Genomic DNA, 24,214 nt, shown 5'->3' on the forward strand with positions numbered 1-24,214 from the left:
TGGTCTTACCCCTTTTTGCATTGCCCCAGCTCCTGACACATATTTACACAAGAGCTTCATCCAAAAAGTAACCTAAACGAAATAAATTCTTGTGGATGTAAAACTCCGTGGTATTGAAGCTAAAGCTTCATCCCTGCTAACACCATAAACTCTCTTCCATTGCAAGCCCCAGCTGTTATCCTGTGGGCTCTGCTGTCTTTCCGGCAATCCCCACTTCCTGCTGCTCAGTAGCCAAAGGATTAGTATTAAGCAAAGCATTTCAAAGTCTTGTCTGTAAATCTCTGGATCCCGTAACAGCAAAAGCTGATGAAAAAGTTCAATCACCACTGAACAGCAGGTCACCTACCAGCAATGATTCTTTGCTTCTGCAGTATGAATTTATTTACTTTCTGTCTTTCCAATCGGAGTTTCAAGAGTGTGAGGCATCAAAGATCTTAAATTCAAATTACTTTAGAGAGACTTCCAGTAGTGTGTTTTTAAACCCCATCAATACAAGGACTTCAAGGAGCCCAATCCCCAAAACATTATTCCACATTTATGTTCTTGTTTCTTTTCTTCTGAAAACTTTATTTTTCTTATTTCAATTTCACCACTTTCATGCTGTGAAATTTATGGGGGGTGGGTTCATGTTGCTCTTTTTTTATAGTCTTATAAAACAAAGAAAACAAAGCCCTTGCCCATGGGGATGTTGCTTGCTGTGCTATGTGATTCACATTCCATACAGATTTACCATTTAGCCCACATTTCTAGTAAGAAGCTGATGCTTTGATGCAGTTACCCTGGATGCTGGGATGTATGTATGGATGGACAAAGACAAGATGTTAATCTGATTTACTTTTGGTTCAACTTTTGAGTGTCTTTAAATACATCATCATCTATTCCATGCTGGGATTTTTAACTATTAAAACATATTAATGTTTCAGAACCGTAAGTCACACACTTGGGTCAAGAAACTGAGCAAGGGAAACGTGACTCTTGTTTGTATTGAGGAAGTTGCTAGTAATGGCTAAAGTCATTACTGCCCAGGATGCTCAGCTTTCAAAAACTCAAGTCTCATGGTGCTGTAAGTTCAGGACACAGTGATCTCAATATTCTATCCATCAGTCAGCTATTCACAGGCCTCAGCGTTTGCCAGGGTAAGTGCCTAAAGGGCCGGGTCCCATCTCTGTGACTTCCATCTCTCTCTATATAGGCTACCAATGAGACACAGACGTTTTAAACTGTCTGTGCACTAATTCCTTTCTATACAGTGATCTTTAGTATTGCCAAATAAATAATAACTAATTAGAGTTATTTTTATGAATTATAAAGAGAATTAAGCATGTATGTTTCAATCCCACAACTATAAAAACATTAATTTGGAGCATTTTGTTGGATGAAAGCTACTGACAACAAAGTTTAAAACCTAGGAACTAAAAGTGAAGTACAAGAAAATCTCAATACTTGTAAAATCTTTATTAAACTTTTTAATACAATAGTGAAGAGTAAAAAGTGAAGTGATACATATGCAGGGGTTTCTGCAGGGATTTTGGGCAAAGGATGTGGCAAAATTGATACTGTTTACACTGAAGTTCAAAACATTCTTTATTATTTTTAAAATACTTATTTAGAAAAAATGTTCAATATCAATATCTGAGTTAAGAAAAAATTTAAAATAAAAACATTTAATTCCAATGTTTTCATAAACTACATAAAGAAAAGCAAAAATGATTGCCCTTAATTTAACCCCTAACTACTGAAATCATTTGGATACAGCCAGTGTCTATATTTTTATAATATTTAATAACCTGTTCTAACTACTGTTTGTTTATCTATTAATTCACAGATTCAGGCAAGCTTTCATAAGACAGTTCTGCTCCTCTGTAAGCTGCTTCTCTGTAAGCTGCTTGTTCAATTCCAAAGTTGTTTTTTTACGCATTCTTGAAAGGAAATATCCTCTAACCACTTTTGATATTGATTTTCCCCATATACCAATCAATAAAGAACAATCTCCTAGTTTATGACATAGAACCCAGTATAATTTTTTAGAGTACCAGAAAATTATCACCAGATATTAAGATGAAATGACAAATTGCATAATCGAAACAGCCCTGAAAAATAAAAATATAAAATGTCATCTACTATCAGAATAACAATCTACTTACAAGTATTCCATCTTGCTTCTGAACTGCCTTAAAGAACAGCTGTTTTAAATATTATGCAATTTTGCTCTGACGGAAAACATTTGATTTGACAGTGATTTCTACATTAATAATCCTTGGAGAAACATGTCCTGAATTTGTTCTACAAACTTCTGAATGCAAAGTAAAACCACTGAGTAATTTTTCTAGCCCAGTAGTACTTTTAAGCCACTAGATCAGTTCTGTAACTCTAAATTTAGTCATATAATCTGATTATGTAAGACAGAAAAGGCAGATCTGGGCAGTGTAATCTGACAATAAATTCAGATATGTGAGAGCCTTTGAAAACACACACCCAGCTAATAAGCATGCTAACAACTCCGATACCCAGTAGGGCCACCTTAAAAAATCATTATGTTCTAGTGAATGTCAATATTCATTTTACAATTTTACCTTAGTTCCATAGCTTGACGTTAATTTTAGTGATAATTATTACATGTTCACGTTCACATCGCCACCAAAATTTACAGTAACTGGTGCACGTAGCAATTAACTTAGTGATTATCAAGAAGAGTTCTGTCTAAACACATGTATTGATGCAGTCAAATTAGCCTACAAATGGACAACCTCCCCATCAAACTGGCTGAGAACAATAACACATGCTTGCACAGAGTTGTCTTGAGAGGAAGTTTACACAATAGCTCCTTAGCTCTGCTGACCTTGTTTATTTTAAAACAGAAATGAACAAAGCAGCAACATTCTGACTGGACTTTCTGAGTAAAACACCAGTTTAGAGTAACCTCATCGCTGCCTTCTTGAAGGACAGGTGAATACTAGACTGCCTACCTCAGCTTGAGCCAAGCAGCCTCCAGTGAAAAGCTTAGCACCTGCCTTTGCACTCAGATCATAAGGCTGTATTCCAGGAAAGTAGTAAATACATCAAAGCATAATTCCCATTCACATTAATACACAAACTAAAACTTCATACATACAAGTTGAATTCCAAGAAAGGAATGAAGATTTTTCATACAGTCTCTGATCCCGAAACAGGAAGTAATCCAGTAAGAATCCAATTAGCAACACATCACTATACAACATCTTCAACAACTGTAGTGTCAAAAATTTGGTAATAAACTTGATGATTCATTGCATCTCTGACATTATAGGACTTGATGAAGCATTCCAGCCATGGCAAGTCATCTACAAACAAAACCAAAATTAATGTTGAATACTAATTTCTACTTTTTATAGGTCAGAAGTATAATTTGGGCAGGATCTTTACTAGGATATCTAAATGCGTACAACAGTTAATGGGAAAATATATGAATTACTAATTTTGAAATTCCAATCGGTACCTTAAAATTTCACATGCCATCTGAAATGGTGTTCAGTGACAAATTCCCAAGCCTTGCCCTCCCCACCCCAGCACCTCCCTGAAGCACTTGGTACCCAGTAGTTGTACCACAGCAAAACACATATAAAGACTTTCCAGTGATAAAAACTCATTTCCATGTGTCTCAACGAGACAATTTTATTGGTCTCAAAGGTAACATCCTTGACCCCCTTTACAACAGGGCCACTTTTTATAGGTATGGTAAAGACCCCAGCAGGGTTACGGTGGTCACTGACAGCCAGGTGCTTAGAGGGAATACATTCCAAAGGTTGAAGCTGTGGCAGGGACATAGAGCTACTTTGGGCATGTGTAGCTCATGCAGAGCTATTTTCTGCCACAAGTGAAATACTGCACAAAAACCTCTGTGTGTGGGTTTGGATTAAGTTTTTGCTCAATTTCCATGGAAGTTTCCTTCAGTAAGGGATGCTTTAAATCAGAGGAGCATTCAAAACTAGAACCTCACCCAAAGAATGTGCCATGTGCCGAATTCCTTTTCAGTTTTCCCTAATGTGTTGTGACAGTATGAGGGTGTTCTGGTTAACTTCCATATGAATACAAATGACATGTTAGTGCCTGCATAGGCATGACTGTATTCACATATCGCTGCATGCTACATGTGAATTTACTGAACCATTGCTTTTGTTTCCCAAAAGGAAGCCCTACTATTATAGGAATGTACTGAACAAATAACTGGAACTTTTCTTACCAACTCCAGCATTTCTCTGCTCTGAGTTTTGCCCATGCGTAATACGAATTCTAAGACGTCGCATATGCAATAGCAGACTGAAAGACCCTTTCCCTTCCCATTCCCCTTTAAAAATATCAGCAAGCTGACCTAATTTTCCTCCTGGAGGACAGAGCACATTCATGATCATCTGCATCTTCTGCTGAAGAAAATCAGTAGTTAAGATTTCAGAGGCAGGAATTTTGAAGAACTTTTCCTGGAAGAAAACAGAAAAGTATTAGGTATTGGAAAAGGGGTAAGAAACCATTAGCAGAACCCTCACTGCATGTTTGTTTTTTTTTTTTTTTTAATTTAAAAAACTTAAAATTATCCAGATAGGTAACACAATAGAAAAACAATATTATTTCTAAAACTGTTCAGATACAGAAAAAAAACAAACTGTCAGAAAAAAAAAATAAAATCAAAGTCTGTATTTCAGTACCCCTCAGTATTCAGGGACTGGAACCACCCAGACAGCACACATATAACTGGCAGACATTTCTCGTAAACCTCCACAAGCAAACAGCATTATAGCCAGAGAGGATGTTCAGTCCTCCTCAACTGCTGTGAGCAGAACATTTTGAGAAGAACAAAGTGACATGAAAACAAGGGGGCACTGCAACCTGGTTTCATACAAGCGGAACCCCCTTAGCGCGACTTTCATTTTGGATAGTTTTAGAAACTATGGAGAAAGAAAGGTATCCTGCAGCCTGACTGGAGGAGTAAGATAAAGAATGGAACACTGACAAGCCACATAAACCTTTTCTGTGTATTTTTAAAACATATACAGTAAGCATGACTCACAGAAGTACCATTTTATTTTTTCTGTTTGTTACCTGATTTTGTATCTCTAAAGACTCAAAAACTTCTTTTCTTAAAGTGAGCTAAGGTTTTTGATGGCACTTTCTTCTTTTTGTTAAAAGATACAAATACACAAAGGCAGATAATTCTGTAATTTTTCTCTGACATGTTTTTTGGAAGTGATCACAAGTTAGCAGATAATCCAGTAGCAAACTTGACAGACAACTACTTTTTCCTCTTACTCTTCCAATCCTTCTTCTGACTACAAAACTTTTAAATTCTTTTCCGTCAATGCCTTTTCCTATAAAGAGGAGATGAAAGAAAAGAACTGAGAGAATTCCAGCAGAAGCATGACTGGAAATTAGTGAAGTTGCATTTCGAAGTATCCCAGTTCCTTCTCAGGTGGCACTGGAGGACTCAAGTTTAGTCTTGGAAGGTACTGGCTTGTCTTTGAAGTGCCACCACCAGGAAGGCTAGCAGCTGGCACTTCAGAAGAAACTCTGGTTTTATTTTTCCTGCAGCCAAGCTGTAGTACTAAGCAGTATTCGTTTAAGAATCTGAGCTATCCTGAAATGGAGACTTTTAGAATTCTGCATCAAGACATGGTTTAAAAATCTTTCCCCCCACTTTCCTTTTGCAGTTTAGTTTCTCGATATAAAAAGGGAAAAGGAGAGCAGTAGAAGGAAAAGTCGACTAGCTGAAATGGGGATTGCAGTCTTTGACCTCCTTTGCTGCTAATACACTGTATTTAAAGAAAACACACAGGTTTTCCAAATATTTTTCCTTACAGTCTTAAAATCAACAGAAGAGTATTCCCTTCAAAGTCTCTTTCAAGGTCACTTAGCACAATGGTGGAAAACTTGTAGATATATATTACACATTAATTAGCATTGTTGTGGGAAAAAAATATTCCCACTAAATTGTTTCTCTGTCTTATTTTGGATAAAGTTATAATTCTGAAGTGCCACTACACTGACTATTTTCCATTTGGGTAGACAAATCACTCCAAAGTGTATTGTGAGATCCTGATATTCCCAACTACGAACTGCTGGAATCAAAATGAACTTACAGAAAGACAAAAGGAATAATGTAATACTAACCTATTTTATATTATAATTCTATTCTTTGCCAAGCTCTTCTCACTTTTTTTATTATTCCCTTTCTAAGATTATTGACATACCATCTCAAAATTTAGTGTAGTAAGTATAACGGGCATATGCATGTGTATATAAAAACCAAGACAAACCAACCAAGCAAAAAAATCCAAAAGGTAAAACAAAAGAGAAAAAAACCCCCACAAAATACAGAGCAACAGATATTTCTACTGCACACAAAAATACATCTAGAGGAGTTGTTGTGGTTTAAACCCAACCACAAAAGCTTGTTCACTCACCGCCCCCGACCCTCCCCGCTCCCGGAGGGATCGGGAGGAGAATCAAGAGAATGTAACTAACTCCCACGGGTTGAGATAAGAACAGCCCAGTAACTAAGGTATAACACAAAATCACTGCTGCTACCGCCAATGATAATATTGATAAGAGAAAATAACAAGAGAATATGATACCACCGCCGAATGAATTCGACCCCCCCGAATAGAGACCGTGCCCTTCCGGGTAACTCCCAGTTACCTCCCTGGGCATGACGTGCTGTGGTATGGAATACCTCTTTGGCTAGCTTAGGTCAGGTGTCCTGTCTCTGCTTCCTCCCCGCCTCCCCTCGTCCCCAGCAGAGCATGAGACTCACAAAGTCCTTGGCCAGAATAAACATTACTTAACAACAATTAAAAACAATCGGTGTTATCAGCTCTCTGCCCAGGCTGGAAGTCAAAACACAGAGCTTGCACCAGTTACTAAGAAGGAGAAAAACGGCTCCTGGTAAACCCAGGACAGGAGTAAATTCCCTAAGGAGGATGCCACACATATACAATTCATCTTCAACCCCAAATCAGAGATACAGGAAGCAATAACCAGCTCTTGTTACTAAAAATTACATTCCATGTATCTTCATTGATGGACATTACAGCACTTGCACCTGTTCTTGCAAAACACTGCAGGTAACACAGAATGAATATTTCTGTACATACACTTGCTATTTTGAAAACCAATAAAATCCAAAGCCACATAATCTGTACAGTCTACCTTTAACTATATTTACTTACATGGTCAAGAAGGTACGCATCTAGTGATCCTGTTCCATCAACCAGTGTAAACTTCATAATAAAAACATACTGGAGTGGCTCAATGCCTAAAACTGAATTAAAAAAAAAAAAAAAATAATCAATTTGTTTCTTAGAATCAGTAAGCAAGACAAACTATAACAACTCAAGCTGACAGGATTCTTCCTTTAACAGAAACTGACCTTGAAGACTGCCATTAAAAGTATAAATTGAGAACCCAAGAAAATAAAGGCTCTGAATAGTGAGAAGTGATTCATATTTTGCGAGTGCATTGCAATCTGCCTAGAAACACTTTAACAGATCAGTCTATAAACACACAGAATTTTTTTGTAAGCACTTATTCTCATCCTAGTAAAAGAAATGCTAATATTTGCTTAGATCTTAGATACTGCCTTGGTAGGCTCCTCCTCCTCCTTTCATCCATGGAAGATTAAAGGAGACTTGCTCTTAATTCAGTGATAGTAAGCTGCCATTCCACCTGAAAACATATCTTCTGAGGAAAAAAATTCTTTCATATGATATAGTAAAAACTACCAGGCAAAGCCTTATTCAGAAAAACTTCTGGCAGTTCTGAAAACATTCCAGCATATGTAAATGACTGTAGTCATTCTCTCACTGGCAGCAGTAACTGTCATGCTGCAAACATAAAATATCTTAAACATACAATGTTACTGCAACTCTTCATCAGTCTTTTCTGGGTACATCTATTTAAATTGGCTAGTCATTTTATGTTCAACTGATCTGATACACTTGCAGGTTACAATTTAGTCTGAAAACAGAGATGATAAAAGAGTACTATACATAATTTAAATGCAGAAAGCATTTAATGAATATTGCTTTCATTTTGAGAATTAAATGTCAATTGCAGATGCTGTAACAATGCCAGTTATTTTTTACTTTTATTTAAGAGAATATAACAGTTTATTCAAGAGAACCACTGTACTGCTCAAATAGTTTTTTTCTTTAATAAAACTTCTACCAAGCTTAGACACTGCTAGATATTACAAATTAATATGTTAGACATGAATGGATAAACATGAGAATATTCTTTTTCTTTAATGTGAAGTTTTAAGCTCCATTTTATCTTCAGCATTTGAATGTATTGACTACATAAAGTAACACAAAGCATGTAACACACGTGTGTTACGGTATAATTTCTTTAATTTAAATATTATTTCTTGCAGACTCTCTGGAATATGCTTAGGATCAATTATGCTTACAGAAGAAAAATGTCTAACTTGCAATAGTCATCTTTAGGTCAGAAAAAATATATCTTCAAAACGAAAAGCAAGACTAACTTCTAGGACTGCAAGCATGTACACAGTTTAAAACTGACAACTGCAACCAAAAATTCATCACATTTGTGATGTGCCACAATACATGTTACTAGGGACACCTATGGTAAAGGAAGCTAACATGTAAAATCCTGTAATTAATACCGTGACAGTTTCAAAAGAAAACATATTATTACAACTGGTAAAGGTGAATAAATTTTACAGCATCATGCTCAAACATGACCATAAATTACATACTTCCTGTACAAAACTGTAACCTGGAAAGCAAACCACTTCATATAAACACTTCAGAATCAAGGCACAACAGTATTTCATGACAATAACACGTCAGCTGACCTTGTGCTATTTCAGTTGGTTCCCATGATGGTTGTTGTCGTTCTGCAACCATGGAACTTAGGCTCTTGATAGGCTTTGGAGTTGAACACTGCTTGCATCTAGCATTTAAAACAAGATACTGAGACTAAGCAAACACTGATTTATTTATAGTAGAAGTTTGTGCACACGGAAAAAAAAAATCTGTTTTTCTTTTTGATTTGCACTCAGTGGGAGTGTAAAAGTATTTTTATTGCTGTTTAAAATAACTGTTTTACCAGATAAACAAACTTTAGACCACACCAAACCCCTTAATACTCCTTTTGAATTATCCCTGCAGAGAAATAAAATCATGTTGGTCTGGAAAAGACCATCTTGGTGACAAGAAGGGGAAAAACTGTATATCTAAGGTGAGAGAGTCAGGATTGTTCAGCCTGGAGAAGAGAAGGCTCTGGGGAGACTTTAGAACAGCCTTCCATTACCTAAAGGGGGACTGTACGAAATGTGGGGAGAGGCTTTTCACAAGGCTGTGTAGTGATAGGTCAAAGGAGAATGGCTTTAAACTGAAACAGGGTAGAATCAGATTGGGCACTAGGAAGAAGTTCTTTACTGTGAGGGTGGTGAGGCCCTGGCACAGGTTGCCCAGAGAAGCTGTTGCTGCCCCATCCCTGGCAGTGTTCAAGGCCAGGTTAGATGGGGCTTTGAGCAATCTGGTCTAGTGGAGAGTACCCCTGCCCATGGCAGGAGGTCTGAAACTAGACGATCTTTAAGTCCCTTCCAACCCAAACTATTCTACGATTATAAGATCACTACATTGCTAAATATACATTCTTATGTCACTACTTTGCTGTTTAGCAATACAAACAATACCTAACTTTGTAAAAGCAGGAACGAATCTGAATTTGTAGCACACTAAAAACACAACAAGCTTAGAAATTTGGCTTTATGCATGTTAAAAAATATTAACTATGAGCTATTAAAACAATATGTCTTATTACTTGTACTTACACCAGTAATTATAAATTTTACATGAGACATAGCAAATGTTCTAAGTGGATAAAAATGTTGGAGAACTGAACATTGTTCTCATTTGCCTCAAGGAATAAAATTACCGAACAACTTTTTTTTTTTTTCCCCAAATTAAGCTTTTGCACTAGTATATTACAGTTAGAACAAACCAGCCATTTTTTATCTTTTAGAATTAGATGCAAAATGTGTCATAAAAATCAAAAGCACTGGTTCTGCTCAAGTGATATAAAGTCAAGCCCAATGAAGCTACTTTTTTCCTTTAAAAAACCCACCCAAACTTCAATAAAGTAACTGAGCTGGGGATGTTTTTATATGCACGTGTGTTTATGATTTTTATATTTATATATGAATACGCATGCATATATGCACACACATAAATACTTATACAGCTATCGAAGCTCACTGCTATACCAAAAATAAATTTGCTTTTCATTACACTATCCAGAATCTTTTTTAGACTTTGCTAAATATATGCTAGTGATAAAACAAGCATGTGGAACAAAGCTCTGAGCTGTCACCATTCTTGTGAGACTCTTTCGTAAACATCCCATAAACAATCATGGAGTATGTTCTAGAGAGTTGGTTTTTACAATACAGCCATTTAAACAGAGAACATCTGAAGGCGAATTGTCCTTAGCTGGGAAAATACATGGATTATGAAAGTGCAAGGGGAAATAGTTTGTACTGGTAAAGAATCAGTCTCAGTAGTAATAACTACGTATTTTCTTTGTTTAAAAAAAACCTGTAAACGGCCAAAAGAGCAAAACAATATATGGCAAAGAGAAATAATTATCTGCATTCATTTCATCAGAGCCTTATAGGAAACTTTAGGGTCATGTGAAACATGCAGTATTTCTGCACAGGAATTTTTTTACTGCTTACAGGACTGAAGTAGTGCAACTCTGCTCTGCTTGAACTTACTAGGGTTGCTGGGAGGGAGGACTCAATAGCTTGCATGAAGTAGACTCGCATATCTGAGCTTGGTAAATGCACGCTACTGTGCATGGGAGAACGTACTACTGCTAGCTCTCATTGAGCAGGAGTACCGTATTGCATAACATGGCTCCAATACCAGACCTAGATGGATGTACTGTATTGCACAGCCTTGGAACTGTGGAATTCAGAAACCCCCCGAAGTTGTCTCTACAGTGACTGATATCCACAAATAGATAAGGCACTTCATAGTGTTGTGGACCTCAATAAATGGCAAATGGCTAGGAAAGGCTGTCCAAAACCACAGAATCACAGAATGGTTTGGGTTAGAAAGGAGTTCAAAGCTCATCTGGTCCAACCGCCTGCAATGAGCGGGGACATCTTTGACTAGATCAAGGTTGCCCAGAACCACATCCAGCCTGGCCCCGAATGTCTCCAGGGATGGTGCATTCACCACCAATTTGGGCAACCCATTCCAGTATTTTACCATCCTCATGGTAAAGAATTTCTTCTTCACACAGAGCCTGAATCTCATCTCTTTTAGTCTAAAATCAGTACCCCTTGTCCTATCACAATGGGCCTTGAAAATCCCTTATTTCTTCCCAAACCCAAGCTTTCTCAACACTAAGAATAAGACAGAATGAAATGTGGATTGACAGCCTGAAATTATTTCCTGGGTCTCTATTTAAATATCATGTGTGTACAAAAAACCGCCAGCATACAATTTTAAAGCAACAAATGTTTTGACTTTCGCCTAATGTGTAAGACCAGAAAATGCATTTAATGTATTTTTCTGGCCAGAAAATGGAAGATCTGGACTAAAAGTGGAAGATTTAGGAATTCTGCAGCCTAAAGAGGTTCACATGTGCATTTTTGTCTCTGTAGCATACTGCCATACCCTCACCCCACAGGGAAGACTGAACCTGGGACATTGTGTCATTAAGAGCATAAAACTTATAGAGCAAGATAAAGCCCAGCTGCAGTTGAGTCCTTTGAAATGAAGTAGTAGTATGGCACTTCATCCATGATCTTAGTACTGATGATCACATTATATATTCTGCATTGAAGAATCTTTGGGTAAGTTATGCCTTGAGCACTGTGTTTTGAATTACTGAAAAAAATTGAATTTATTTATTACTGCTACTACTAAATTATCAACAAATACTTTTAACCTACCCATAATATTTTATGTTCCCTTGGAAAAGAAAAGGAACTGAAAGATCTAATAAGTCAAGATCATGTTCTGTGGATCTCACAGGAATAACACATTTAAATTTCTTTGTAAGCTTCCAGATTTCTTTTAATGTTCCACCTATTAAAAAAAGAAAAACATAGTGTTTTTTTTTTTTTTGAAACTGTAATCAAGAATAAATCAAACAACTTGCAGTTCTTGGCTAGTAAGATATTGATTTCAGGACCTTCAATAGAAATTGAGATCTGCTATTGAGAACTGAGAAATTGACCCGTTACCTTCTCACTCTTACTCAACAACAGATTCAATAAAGAATCAAAGATGGACATTAATGAGTACAGATGCCTTAATATCTTCCTCATAGCTATCATTGCAACCATGAAGTTGTATTTAGTTAGCATCATCTTCATAAAATTTCTACTATGATTTTACCAGCAACTTAGAGAGAAAAAGCCCCAAACCATTTGCAATTGCTCCTAAAATCTATTAATTTTTAGCTAGCAGTTTATGAAAAAGTAATAATTCAACCACGTCATAATTGACATGAGGTGGGAAATACAGAACCACCAAACTTCGTGCTAATTTGAGTGCCACTAAACTGGGGCCATGCTATGAACACAGAAGAAATTAACATACTAACAAAGGGAATCCTAAGATTTTCCAGTTCCAGAAAAAGGTTCAAATTTATTGTAAGTCACAGGATAACCTGCCTTTTGTCTCTATAGTATGGGCTGCAGAACTGATTACAGAATCTTTTTGACATTTCAGCAATTCAGTGGAAATGTGGTTAAATTTATTAATAGATAGAGAGCAGTTATTTGAACATAGTTCAATAAAAAGATATGATTTAATCAGCTTGTGAACAACAACTAAAAAAGAGAGCAAACTGTTTTAAAATAAATATTTTCTACACCTGTGTTGTTTACCACTAACTGTAAGATGCTTCAAAGAATTTATGACAAATAATTAGGACACTGAATTGTAAAATATTTATCACATATACTTGTCACTTGTATTGCAGAGGTAATAAGAAAATAAAATCAATAAAATTGTATTATTACTGGTGATTGAAAAATGCACAGCACAAAACCTCTTTAATAAACTTAACTTCTAGTAAAACAAACAAACAAAAAAAATTCAAAGAAAACAGAGGCACAAATATTTTAAATGGCTTCCCAAAAGGTCATAAAATAAAGGTCCTCCAAGTACAGTGAGACATATAAAGCCTCTCATGTATACTTGAACTCTCATTCAAGGGATTAACATACAAAACCCATGGTAGTTTTAACTGACGTTGCTAAAAGGTCTTTAGAGTTTCATATTTGCTGTAATAAGAAGTTACATCAAGCAAATGTATTCTGGCTTCTGAGACTGGCATAAACCACAGAAAATTGGAAAGGACTGACAATGGCATGAATCACAGCAATCTCACATACAAATAATGAAGATATGCAAGAGTGTTAATCTTCTTGTTAACCGTAACATTTCACTCTTCAGTTAAACAAATTTGTAGCAATGGTTATAGATTCCCCTCATTCCCTGTGGAGGGCCACATAAAATTCTATCCACTACCCAACTATTTACTCAGTTCCAGCCCAAAAGATGCCAAACACTCAAAAAGAAGTCCTTGCTTCAGCATAATGATTATGAGAAAGAATATTATATTATAGAAGAGCAAATTGCTTGTGTTTAACAAATGGGTAGAATCTAGACCATGTCTGTTTAATAAAAGTCATACGTTTGGCATTTAAGAGTTGTCTGTATCTGGAAAAGTGCTGGGAAAATTTTTATGGGGACTTCAAAATCTTCACCTCAAATATTTTAGAAATAAATATTAAAATGGCATGTGGCTTTGACAAGTTTCATGATCAGTGTTTTGGGAAAAGCATGAAAACACTCATTATGCCTTTTCCTTGTGCTCCAATATAAAGCACGTGTATCCACATACACAAATACTTAGCTGCTGGCACTTCAAAACTCGAAAAAGAAGATCTAACAAGATTTTTTTATATGTATAATATGGGGGGTGTTAAGTTATTTTAGGAACACGCAGCAGAAATAATTATTTTTTCTTTTGTTTTCACAAAGATAAGGTTAGATTGAGAAAAAAAAAAGGAAATAAAACAAAAATCCAGTTTGGAACATAAAATATCTAAAACAAAGAAACTATCAGAAATAGTTGACTATAACACAACTATAAAACAGAACTATAAAACAGAAGGGGTTTTGTCATTGACCCTTACACAAAGGGCCACCTGACTTATACACACCACCACTTCAGCACAACTGAAGACTTTGTTTTAAACTCAGAATGCAATTGTTTTCTATTCAAAACATTCCTTATTAGTATTACTGCTAAACTGCTTTGTTTGAACAGTCAGTGGCTTTTTTTCTGTCCCCCAAGGAAATCTTACAAAAACCACACCAAAAATACCTCCTGCTGCAAGAAGCTCTATTAATCTGAAACAACACTGACATCCAGAGGCTGACAAAGTTAATTCTAGGCTTGTATTAACAGAAGCTTTCAAAAAACTTTTCCACATTAATACTAAAAACAGTGGGTTTTTTTTTTTTTAGAAGACTCTCACTTCTCAAATCAGAATTGAGAAAACAGTAAGCACAGCTAGAAAAAAGACTCAGAGATGTTAATTTTAGCAGAAACAATAGTAAACTTATTGGTATAAAGTAGATCTTGTAAGATTTTCATAGATGACTTTTTGCTGTTTGCACAACAGTAACTTAAAAGTTCCAGCTGAGTTTGTTTTTGAAGATGCCTGATCATCTCTAATTGAATACAACTTTAACATACCTTAAGTTTATATATGCTCAGAGTGGACACAGTGTTGTAGGAAGTGGTATATTTGCAATTTGTCTTACCTTCTATCATAAGCAATGAATTTTCAGGATCTTGAAGAATTTCTTCATGCCTTACAAAATGGATAGCTATTTTTCTTTGTTTCTGGTCTTGTGTAGTCCACATTGCAGAATCATACCAGGATGTGTTGTGTAATTCTGGGTTTGGAGCAGGAATGGCAGAGCCTTGTAAATTCAAGGCCAACTCATCTCCATGTGGAACTTCTTGCCTAAAACAATTCCCAAAGTGAATAAGTAAACTCTTAACAGCTTCTCCTTAGGCAATGTAGCAACAGGGACAACAGTACTCTGAATAATTATTAAAATATAGTCATGAGATTTAAAGTATATACAGAAAAAATAACTGGTTTATATCAGCTTAGACATTTGTGGTTGCATAGCAAATTATGACAAGAGAATTTTTGTGTTAATAAATTTTCTAAGTAATCTAACGTTAAGATTATGGCGCAGAGGTAGCCTTGCGACTTCATCCACATGTATGTAAATCCATGCAAGAAAATAAATTATATAAGCTTTACGTGATTTCAGTTGGGCCTGAATCCACATTAAAAGGGCCACACAACTGCACACCATTTCAGTAGAATGCAAAGACTGTGTAAGCTCATATAATTTCAAGTTCTATGCTCTAGCCTATTCTATTTTGCATATCTGGTGGGTTGGGAAGAAAGACAGGCACACAATAGTTTCACATATGTCCTGCAAAGGGAAAATATGCAACTCCACACCACCACACAGTTTCTTTCTTATTCTGTTAGAATGTACCATTTGTGCATTTCCAGTTGTCACCCAGAGAAATAATGCAGGTCATTCAAAATTTTACCAATATTGTCACCAACAGGCAAAAAGCCAGTGGTTGGCACACATAAATGCCTTTGAACTTTTTCTCCTAAGCAAGACAGGGTTTCGGGAACATGAACCGTGATAAAAAGGACAATGAAAAAGCTATTTCACAAAACACTGAAAGAAAGTAGGTGCCATGCTTCAGAGTTGACTTCTGCAGATTTTTCTGACAATTTCACTTTCAAACCTAAGAGCAGCTGCTTCCACCAGTGAGTAGGATAATTCCTGCCTCTAAACCAGATGTTGATAATTCTTCTGCTGTGACTACAGCACTGGCACACAAGAGGCCTTCCTGAACCTGAACTTTCATTTCACGAACACAGTGCTGTTCACATGAACTCTTTCCACTTGTGTTCCTGGATTACTATTTTAAATGCAACAGCAATAGACCTAAGGGAACAGGCCGTCTTTCTAGATATACCCATTAAACTCTTCCAGCCTCTACAGCCTGCCTGTAGATTTCCGGCAGAGGCAGGAATGGAATTAACTGGTTTTGAACTAAGCTACACATGAGGGTTGAAACTTCTGTAATGTGGATACATTAATAAAACTATCCACATATATTGATATTTTGCTATTTCCAGAGAAACTTCCAGTCAAAGTCTAAAAAAACAAAAATAAATCTCTCAAGGATTTTATACATCAGTTGTTACGTGCATCTTATTTCACCAAGTGTTAAAGAATCAAACTTGCATTGAACGTCATTAGTTCACACTAACAAAGCATACACTAAACCAGGAAACAACTTCTGCCACAGCAGAACATGTAGGAGAGAACTATGTCTCTAAATGTTTTCTTCCTGGGCCTCTTAACTCACTCAAAGCCAGGCTGCAGCACAGATCCACTAATTTTCACTTTGGTATAAAGTTCATAGGGAACAAAAAAATTCTATCAATTGTATCTGCTTATTACAGAGTTGGCAAATATAGCAAGAAAGTAAGAAAAGTGGCAGAGGTAGCTGGTAATTTTCTCGTTTTTAGACTTGGTAATAAAGACCATGTACTTGTATGCTGGGAAAATGATGAAGCATTTCCTCTTACAATAGCAACCAAGAGAATAACAACATCTGATAAGGACCAATATTGTTAAAGAGGCAAGCATACAACTTAGCATCCAAAAGCTGTCAGAGAAGGATAGCAGAGGCATTTTCTTGTCTCAGTAATATTTGTATGTAATATATTTTCACTGTGCAAAAAATTTCAAAAGGTTAGGAGAATGCTACCATACCATCTTTTAAGGAAAGCAGTAGTTTAGTTTCACCAGTAACAGTAAAACTGCTTGCTTGGGACAGATGCTAGGCTAAGTCAGGCAAAATAAAGTGACACAGGATTCAGATGATCATGAATAGGGCTGTATCACATCACTCAGTAGTTTAATCAAAAACAGGCCATTTCAAACAAACTTAGAATCATAGAATAGTCAGGGTTGGAAAGGACTTCAAGATCATCTAGTTCAAGCTCCCCCCATGCCCCACCATCGGCAGGGATACCTCACACTAAACCATCCATGCACTTGTCATGGTTGAACTTCATAAGGTTGGCATCAGCCCGTCCCATAAGCGTGTCAAGGTCCCTCTGGATCGCAGTCCTTCCCTGCAGCGTATCACCGAACTACGCGGCTTGGTGTCATCAGCAAACTTGCTGAGGGCGCACTCAATCCCACTGTCCATGTCACCGACAAAGATGTTGAACAAGACTGGTCCCAACACCGATCCCTGAGGGACACCACTTGTTACTGCTCTCCAGCCAGACATTGAGCCACTGACCACAACTCTTTGTGTGTGGCCATCCAGCCAGTTCTTTATCCACCGAGTGGTCCACCTATGAAATTGACATCTCTCCAATTTAGAGAGAAGGATGTCGTGTGGGACAGTGTCAAACGCTTTGCACAAGTCCAGGTAGATGACATCAACTGCTCTACCCCTGTCCATCAGTTCTGTAGCCCCATCATAGAAGACCACCAAACTGGTCAAACTTTCTTTCATTTTCAGGAAAGCAATGATAAAATGGTCACTGAACTGACCCAGGTCAGAAAAAAAGACAAAATACCAAGGTTAATGGTGTTCCCCTGGAATTTTTGGGTCTAGAAAAGATGCCCTCTCCGGAAAATACACTTCAGTCAAAGATACTTTATTCATTCACTTGGAGACTATGATACCTTTTTGCATATCCTATTTCAAATCCACAATATAACTTCAATATAGGAAAAACTGCACTGCTAAATTTGAAAAGAAAGAAAAATTCTTTCTTCAAAAGCACTCAAAGGACTCTGTAAAAAAGGAACTCATCTGATTATTTCAAATTTTCCTATTACCGGTGAGTTTCAAATCTTTGCTGAAAATGAAATACATTTACATTCAGCTCATGTTACACAAAAAAGATTAAAATACACTGAAAATTTAGGCATCCCAAAACCTATAGAACAATTCATAATTGCTTTTATTGTGTGAAACACTTACAAAGAGTTGCATTTGGAACAATGAAGTTTAACAGCCTGGTAGAGCTTCTGGGGTTTGTAAGTTCCCAGCTTTACTCTAATGCGGTACTGCTGAGGAGCCGTGCTGCTCAGAATGGTTTTCAGTTCTGTGTTATTCAGATCCAGATGACTCGTTAATACTGCAAAATAATGAAAACAAATCAAAAAAAGCTGTGCATACCTATTAAACACCATAATATGTGGAATATGGGAAATGGCCATTCCAAGTATGCATTTTCCCTTACTGTCCAGCTTCCCTTCCCAGTTACAGCCTCAATTTATCAATGTAACATGTTACTACAGTCTTTCAGGTAAATCACAACAAATGTTGTTGAGCTGATGTCTCAAAAATATTTTAGTTCTTTAGTAAAAGTAAAATCTATGTTTAGGTCAAAATGTTTCCTACCTGTAACGGGTAACTGCTGATACCTCTTCAAGTCTGATTCAAAATCTAAAATACAGAAGAATTTCCTAATTATTTTCATTCCTTCTTTACCACGTGAGCACACAAAAACAGACAGACAGGCAGATAGATACACATATAAAACCAAAAGATGAACAAAGGAAAATTAAGATCCCAATAATGTATGGAAACAATACTGCAAAAGGAAAATGCAAAGTAAGCAGCAAACATAATTATGAAAGTTAATATATTTGAGGAGAAATTAGTGTATACATTAAAAAGCAATGCCCATCAAAATGAACACTTTTCAAATGCATACTGTGAATGATACTGCTAACATAAACTGTATTCATTCCCCTGCAATCCCTCTAGACAAGAGCATAAACACATTATTCTAAAAGCACTGTGGACTCCCTAGGGCCTTCTCTGAACAACCTCTACTACACTTGAACAGTACAGTAAATATGTGCAAAATTATTTCTAAATTTGCAGTGTTATGGTCTAGACATGAGGGATTTATTCTTGACTTTTGCACCCTTTTAGAAATATCGGTGTCAGAGTATGTTAATAATGGCTAAGTACCATATGACTTTAAAAGCTAGAAGCAAAAATGCAAACTATGCACAAACAGCTTTAGAGTTTAATTCATTTTTAGTTATTCTTATTCTGGGTTAAAAAGACCACTGGAAGAATAGTATGGGAACTGTAGAACTGTCTGTAAAATACTACTTTTCCATGGCACTGCACCTTGCAACTCTGCCACTAACGCAACTTTCCATCCAATGGCTTTACAAGGGCTCCTCAAACAAGCAGCTGTTTAGTAGTGTTTTCAGTGTCTGTCTCTGAGTAATCCCCCTTTAGAGGGAATTAATCAGTACTTTAATAGAGTATGAATAAGACAACACCTGTGTTTAATAATTTATTCACTGTCTCCTATGAAAGTATTTTTCCATGTATATGAAAGGCTTCTGCTGCAAAACAGGTTAGGGTAATGTCAATTTCCACTTTAATAATCCAAAAGAATCCTCTAAAGCTTTGTGTCTGAAACTAACATTATACATTTACAGAAGCAATAACTATGACCTTATCCTGACCATGTATGTGTTAGAAGAAACAGCATATCAGCTTTCAACTGTTCCTACCTGCATCACTGTAAAAAGTGTCACCTACTTCGACTGAAGACATGCTTTCCATATCCTGACTGTCAGACAGATCCACCGATTCTAAGAATCTAAATAAATAAATATTTTATATTCTACGTAAGTCTCTCATATATATACATACACACACATACTTATATGAAGCCTAGTCTTTATCAATACACAGTTATAATGTCCAGACATAAATTTTCCAGCTGAGACATAAATTAAATTGAGCTGGAAGTTGCAGGAATATATATTAATGATGAAGATGAGACACTCCTTTCCAAATAATTTCTGGAACTTTAAACACAATATAGTGCCAAAATAAATCCGTACAGCTGGAAACAGAATTTCTGATTTCAGGTACTTAGCCTTTCCTGAGCGGGGGAAAGGAAGGGAAGGGAGAGAATTTATGACCAGTGGAAGAAGGGGCAGGCCTCTCAGGAGGATCTCAGGATGCCATGAGGTTATGCAGGGAAAAAATTAGAAAGGCCAAAGCCCACCTAGACCTTAATCTGGCTACTGGCACAAAAGGTAACAAAAAATGTTTCTATAAATACGTTAGCAACAAAAACAGGGCTAAGGAGGACTGCCATACTTTATTGGCTGGAGGGCAAATGTAGTGACAAAGGATGAGGAAAACGCTGAGGTTCTTAATGCATTCCTTGCTCTCTGTCTTTATAGGAAGGCCAGTTGTTCTCCTGGTATGCAGCTCCCCAAGCTGGAAGACATTCTCAGAATGAAGCCCACATAATCCAAGGGGAAAAGATCAGCAACCCGCTACACCACTTGGGTACACACAGGTCTGTAAGGCCAGATGGGATCCATCCAATGGGACTGAGGGAGCTGGTGGATGTGCTCACTAAGCCACTTTCAGTCATTTATCAGCTGTCCTGGCTAACTGGGGAGGTCCATTTGACTGGAGAGGCTGAGGAAACTGGGGCTGTCTATCCTGGAGAAAAGAAGGCTCAGGGGAAACCTTACTGCTCTCTACAACTAGCTGAAAGGAGATTGTAGCAAAGTGGATGCTGGTCTCTCTTCCCAAGAAGAGAGGACATGAGGAAATGTGACATGTGACAGGACATGAGGAAATGGCTTCAAGCTGAACTAGAGAAGGTTTTGACTGGATATGAAGAAGGAATAATTTCTTCACTGAAAGGGATGTCAAACATTGGAATAGACTGCCCAAGAAAGGGGCCGAGTCACCATCCCTAGAGGTATTTAAATGGATGTGATGCTCTGGGACACTGTTTAGTGATGAACTTGGCAACGTTAGGCTAGTGGTTTGACTCAATGATATTAAAGGTCCTTTATAACCTCAAGTATTCTACGATTCTTTATGCATATAACACTGTTCAGTAAAACATTTATATTATATGACTCATTTTGAGTATCTGTAAGTCTCACCAATTCCAAATGTGCTCAATTTATTTGCTTAACCATAGATTTCTCTAAAAGTTTATATGCCAGTACAGAAGAGAATAAATGTGTAATTATTACAACACTACAGAACAGAAATCTCAATACCTACTGTATTTTAAATTCCAAAAATTAGCCTTTATTTACATAACTCCCCAAATACTCTTCATATTAGTGGTGCTAAAGATGTATGGTGTTCCAGAGTTTCTGATTCTTACATATTTACAGTTCTAATCTCTACAATTGTTGCATTAGCTTAGAGTTTTCCAGAATCAGGTAGAGAAAAATAACCACCCCTACATATAGAACTTACTCTTTTAGATCCTTAACATCCGGGTTACTTTCTGGTAAGACTCCTATTCCTCGACCATAACCGGTACCTCCATGAAGATGAAATTCTATATGCGAGGCATCTTCATTATCAGCACTTGCTTGTTTTGTATGAATACTGTAAATTCTCAGAAAACTTCCAATCTGAAAAAAAAATAAAGTAAAATATTGGCTGCTTACTCAGAAAATTCCAGGCTTCATACAGCTTCTCCCCAGTATTCACTGAATCACGTAACAGCTGAGAATTTCAGGGACCTCTGGAGAGTGCCTACTCCAACCCCCATGCCCAGAGCAGAATCAACTAGAGCAGGCTTCTTCAGGCTGTCTCCAGCTGGGCTTTGAGTGCTTCCAAAGACAGAGATCCCAAAACCTTTCTGGGTGATCTGTTTGTTTTGCTTTATCAGACAGCATTTGTGGCAGCAAAGGCTGATTCAGAACCAGCACAAGCGTTTTTACTAACTGATTCTCAAGTAGACTTCAGAAGACAGATCAAACAAACCAATATATTCCTTTCCTGAGGGCACAATTTGTCTTCTATATTCACAGCACAGCCCTCTGGAGACTGACATGCTGTGATTTCTCCATGTATGCTCACACTCAGCAGTTGACCTCATGTCCATCACCATGCATGGACTATTATCTGTTTATGTTTACATGCAAACACATCTGTTTACCCAGATTTCTTTATCTTGTCTTACATTACAGGTAAGATTTTTTTCTACACCAGGATACAAGACAAGACATGTTAGAAATTCAAAGATTCTGGCACTGATCTTAACTGTTAGATTTTCTCCTTGGGTAGATGGAGCACATACTTTTGTTTTGCTTAGAATTACTTTGTGTTCTCTAAAACAGTTTTGTCAAGTTATACAAATGGACTTAGGCTAACTTATACAAGTACCTATTAAGGAAGAAGTTATGGAAGCATGAACATCAAATACATCTTTGTTTTTATTTCAAAAAAACACTCCCAGTAGGCCTCCCTCTCACCTCCCTGAAAGCCTAAACCCAAACCAAGGTTCTAAAGGTAGACAATCTGGAGACTTAATTACACAGTTAATTTTCCTTCAATGTGTCTTAAAAGTCTTTGAATCAGATTAACTAGCACCCAAACCCTTTTTCTAAAGTATAACCTGAGATCCAGCTGATAGCTGGCAAGCTACACATTCAATAACCTGAATTTATGTTCACTCTAAGTGTCTTTAAATTGCCCTATATAAATTATGAATTACTTTAAATTTAATTCAATTAACATTAATATTACAGCAGAATGCTGTTAAATCTCACTTCTGTTTCAGCACCTGCTTTAATCAGTAGAAACCTAAAAGTACCCCTATTAGACTGGATTGGCCAGGTGCTAGTACGACATTTATAAATGTGTGTATACATATATATATATATATATACACACACACACATAAAAGCAGTTAAGCAACACTGATTCTAGAATCCTCCTCTGCATCAAGGAACAGGCTATGAGTATAAAATGCTGGTATCAAATTGCTCTTTTAAACAATAATCACACTGAAAAAGGCAGCATATTTTCAAACTGAGGCACCAGGGACATAAGAAGCACACTTCAACCTGCACCTATTTTGCTTCTAGCATGGAGCTCTTACAAGAGTTTCAGTTGATCTGCATCATTAAGGGGCTGCTCATTTTGTTCATTCTAAGTGTATCAACATGACAGCTTGTGCATTTTGGTGGCAGTTCAGAGGCTTATCTAAAGCCTTTTTTTATCTTTCCCAAGTGTGAAATTTCATTTAATTACGTTGAATATCCAAAAGTGCAAGGGACAGTCATATTGCAAAACCGTAAAACAAATTGATGACTATGGAGAAAGCTTTTTATTTTTTAGTTCTTAGTGAAGTTCTACTTACCAAACAGCCTTATGTCAATTTAATAGTGTCAAAATATTCCCCCCCCAGAGTAATTTGTATAAGTGGGAAAAAGTTGATTATAATTGAAGAACTTTCTTTCAAATACCTTGTATGAAAAGTGTTTACTATTTACTGTATGCAAAAACATAAAACATTAAACATGGAAGGAGAGAGTCCAAAGTGCTGGGTTTGCCTTCAAGACTTGTGAAATTCATGTAAGAAGCCAGCCAAACTGCATGTCTTACTGTCCCGAGATTTAAGAGTATAAAAATATCTTCCTAGTGCAGTTTCCGTGAGCTCCTTTGGGAGGCAGCATTGCTCACTGTTAACAGCGCGAACAAATGTTACTGCTGAAAATGTTACCGTATTTCTGTTTACAGAATGCCTGCAGACGGAGTACACTTCATCTATCTGACTGAGAAGAAATGATAACCTTAATTAAAATAAACAGCATGATTTACAAAGCCACATCTAAAATCTACTACAAAACCAACTCCTTACTTGACTACAGCAGTTCTGCTTATGAATTACCCACCTCATTTAAAGCAAGTTCATTTAAAATGAAATTAAAGCAGTAAGGACACATTTCTTGCAGTAATATAAAATAGAGAAAGACTCTATTTGCAGTCTAATTCAAGTATGACTATTTTAAGAATAAATATTAAGGTTAAAATAAAAATTAAGAATTTGCATATGCAGTTCCCTGTAGTTAGTCAAATAAAACAATTTTCTAATTTATCTCAAAAAATCCCTTAATTATCTAAAAAAATATAGGGTTGCATTAATTTTTAAGGCACTGATGAAGGAACAGTCATTTATCATGGTAGTTAAATGTTCACATCTGGTCAGAAAGAACTCATGACAAGAGGCTGTCTT

General features: G+C 36.6%; 1 protein-coding gene across 4 annotated transcripts in view; it reads right to left on the bottom strand.

Annotated features, from left to right (window-relative positions):
- Nucleotides 1-1,440: 1,440 nt before the first annotated feature.
- Nucleotides 1,441-24,214, bottom strand: part of POT1 (protection of telomeres 1) — a 68,030-nt gene continuing 45,256 nt past the window's right edge. For all 4 annotated transcript variants that reach the window (XM_065664929.1, XM_065664977.1, XM_065664958.1 and 1 more), the window contains 10 exons: nt 21,442-21,602; nt 19,710-19,798; nt 18,571-18,615; nt 18,148-18,304; nt 14,853-15,058; nt 11,960-12,095; nt 8,846-8,943; nt 7,197-7,288; nt 4,349-4,454; nt 1,441-3,320 (listed from right to left, as the gene is read on the bottom strand). In XM_065664929.1, coding sequence (XP_065521001.1) covers nt 3,208-3,320; nt 4,349-4,454; nt 7,197-7,288; nt 8,846-8,943; nt 11,960-12,095; nt 14,853-15,058; nt 18,148-18,304; nt 18,571-18,615; nt 19,710-19,798; nt 21,442-21,602 — 1,203 coding nt within the window. In that variant the 3' untranslated portion in view covers nt 1,441-3,207. The remainder of the gene's footprint in view (nt 3,321-4,348; nt 4,455-7,196; nt 7,289-8,845; nt 8,944-11,959; nt 12,096-14,852; nt 15,059-18,147; nt 18,305-18,570; nt 18,616-19,709; nt 19,799-21,441; nt 21,603-24,214) is intronic.

The sequence above is a fragment of the Lathamus discolor genome, chromosome 1, assembly GCF_037157495.1.
Source record: "Lathamus discolor isolate bLatDis1 chromosome 1, bLatDis1.hap1, whole genome shotgun sequence".
Classification (NCBI taxonomy): domain Eukaryota; kingdom Metazoa; phylum Chordata; class Aves; order Psittaciformes; family Psittacidae; genus Lathamus; species Lathamus discolor.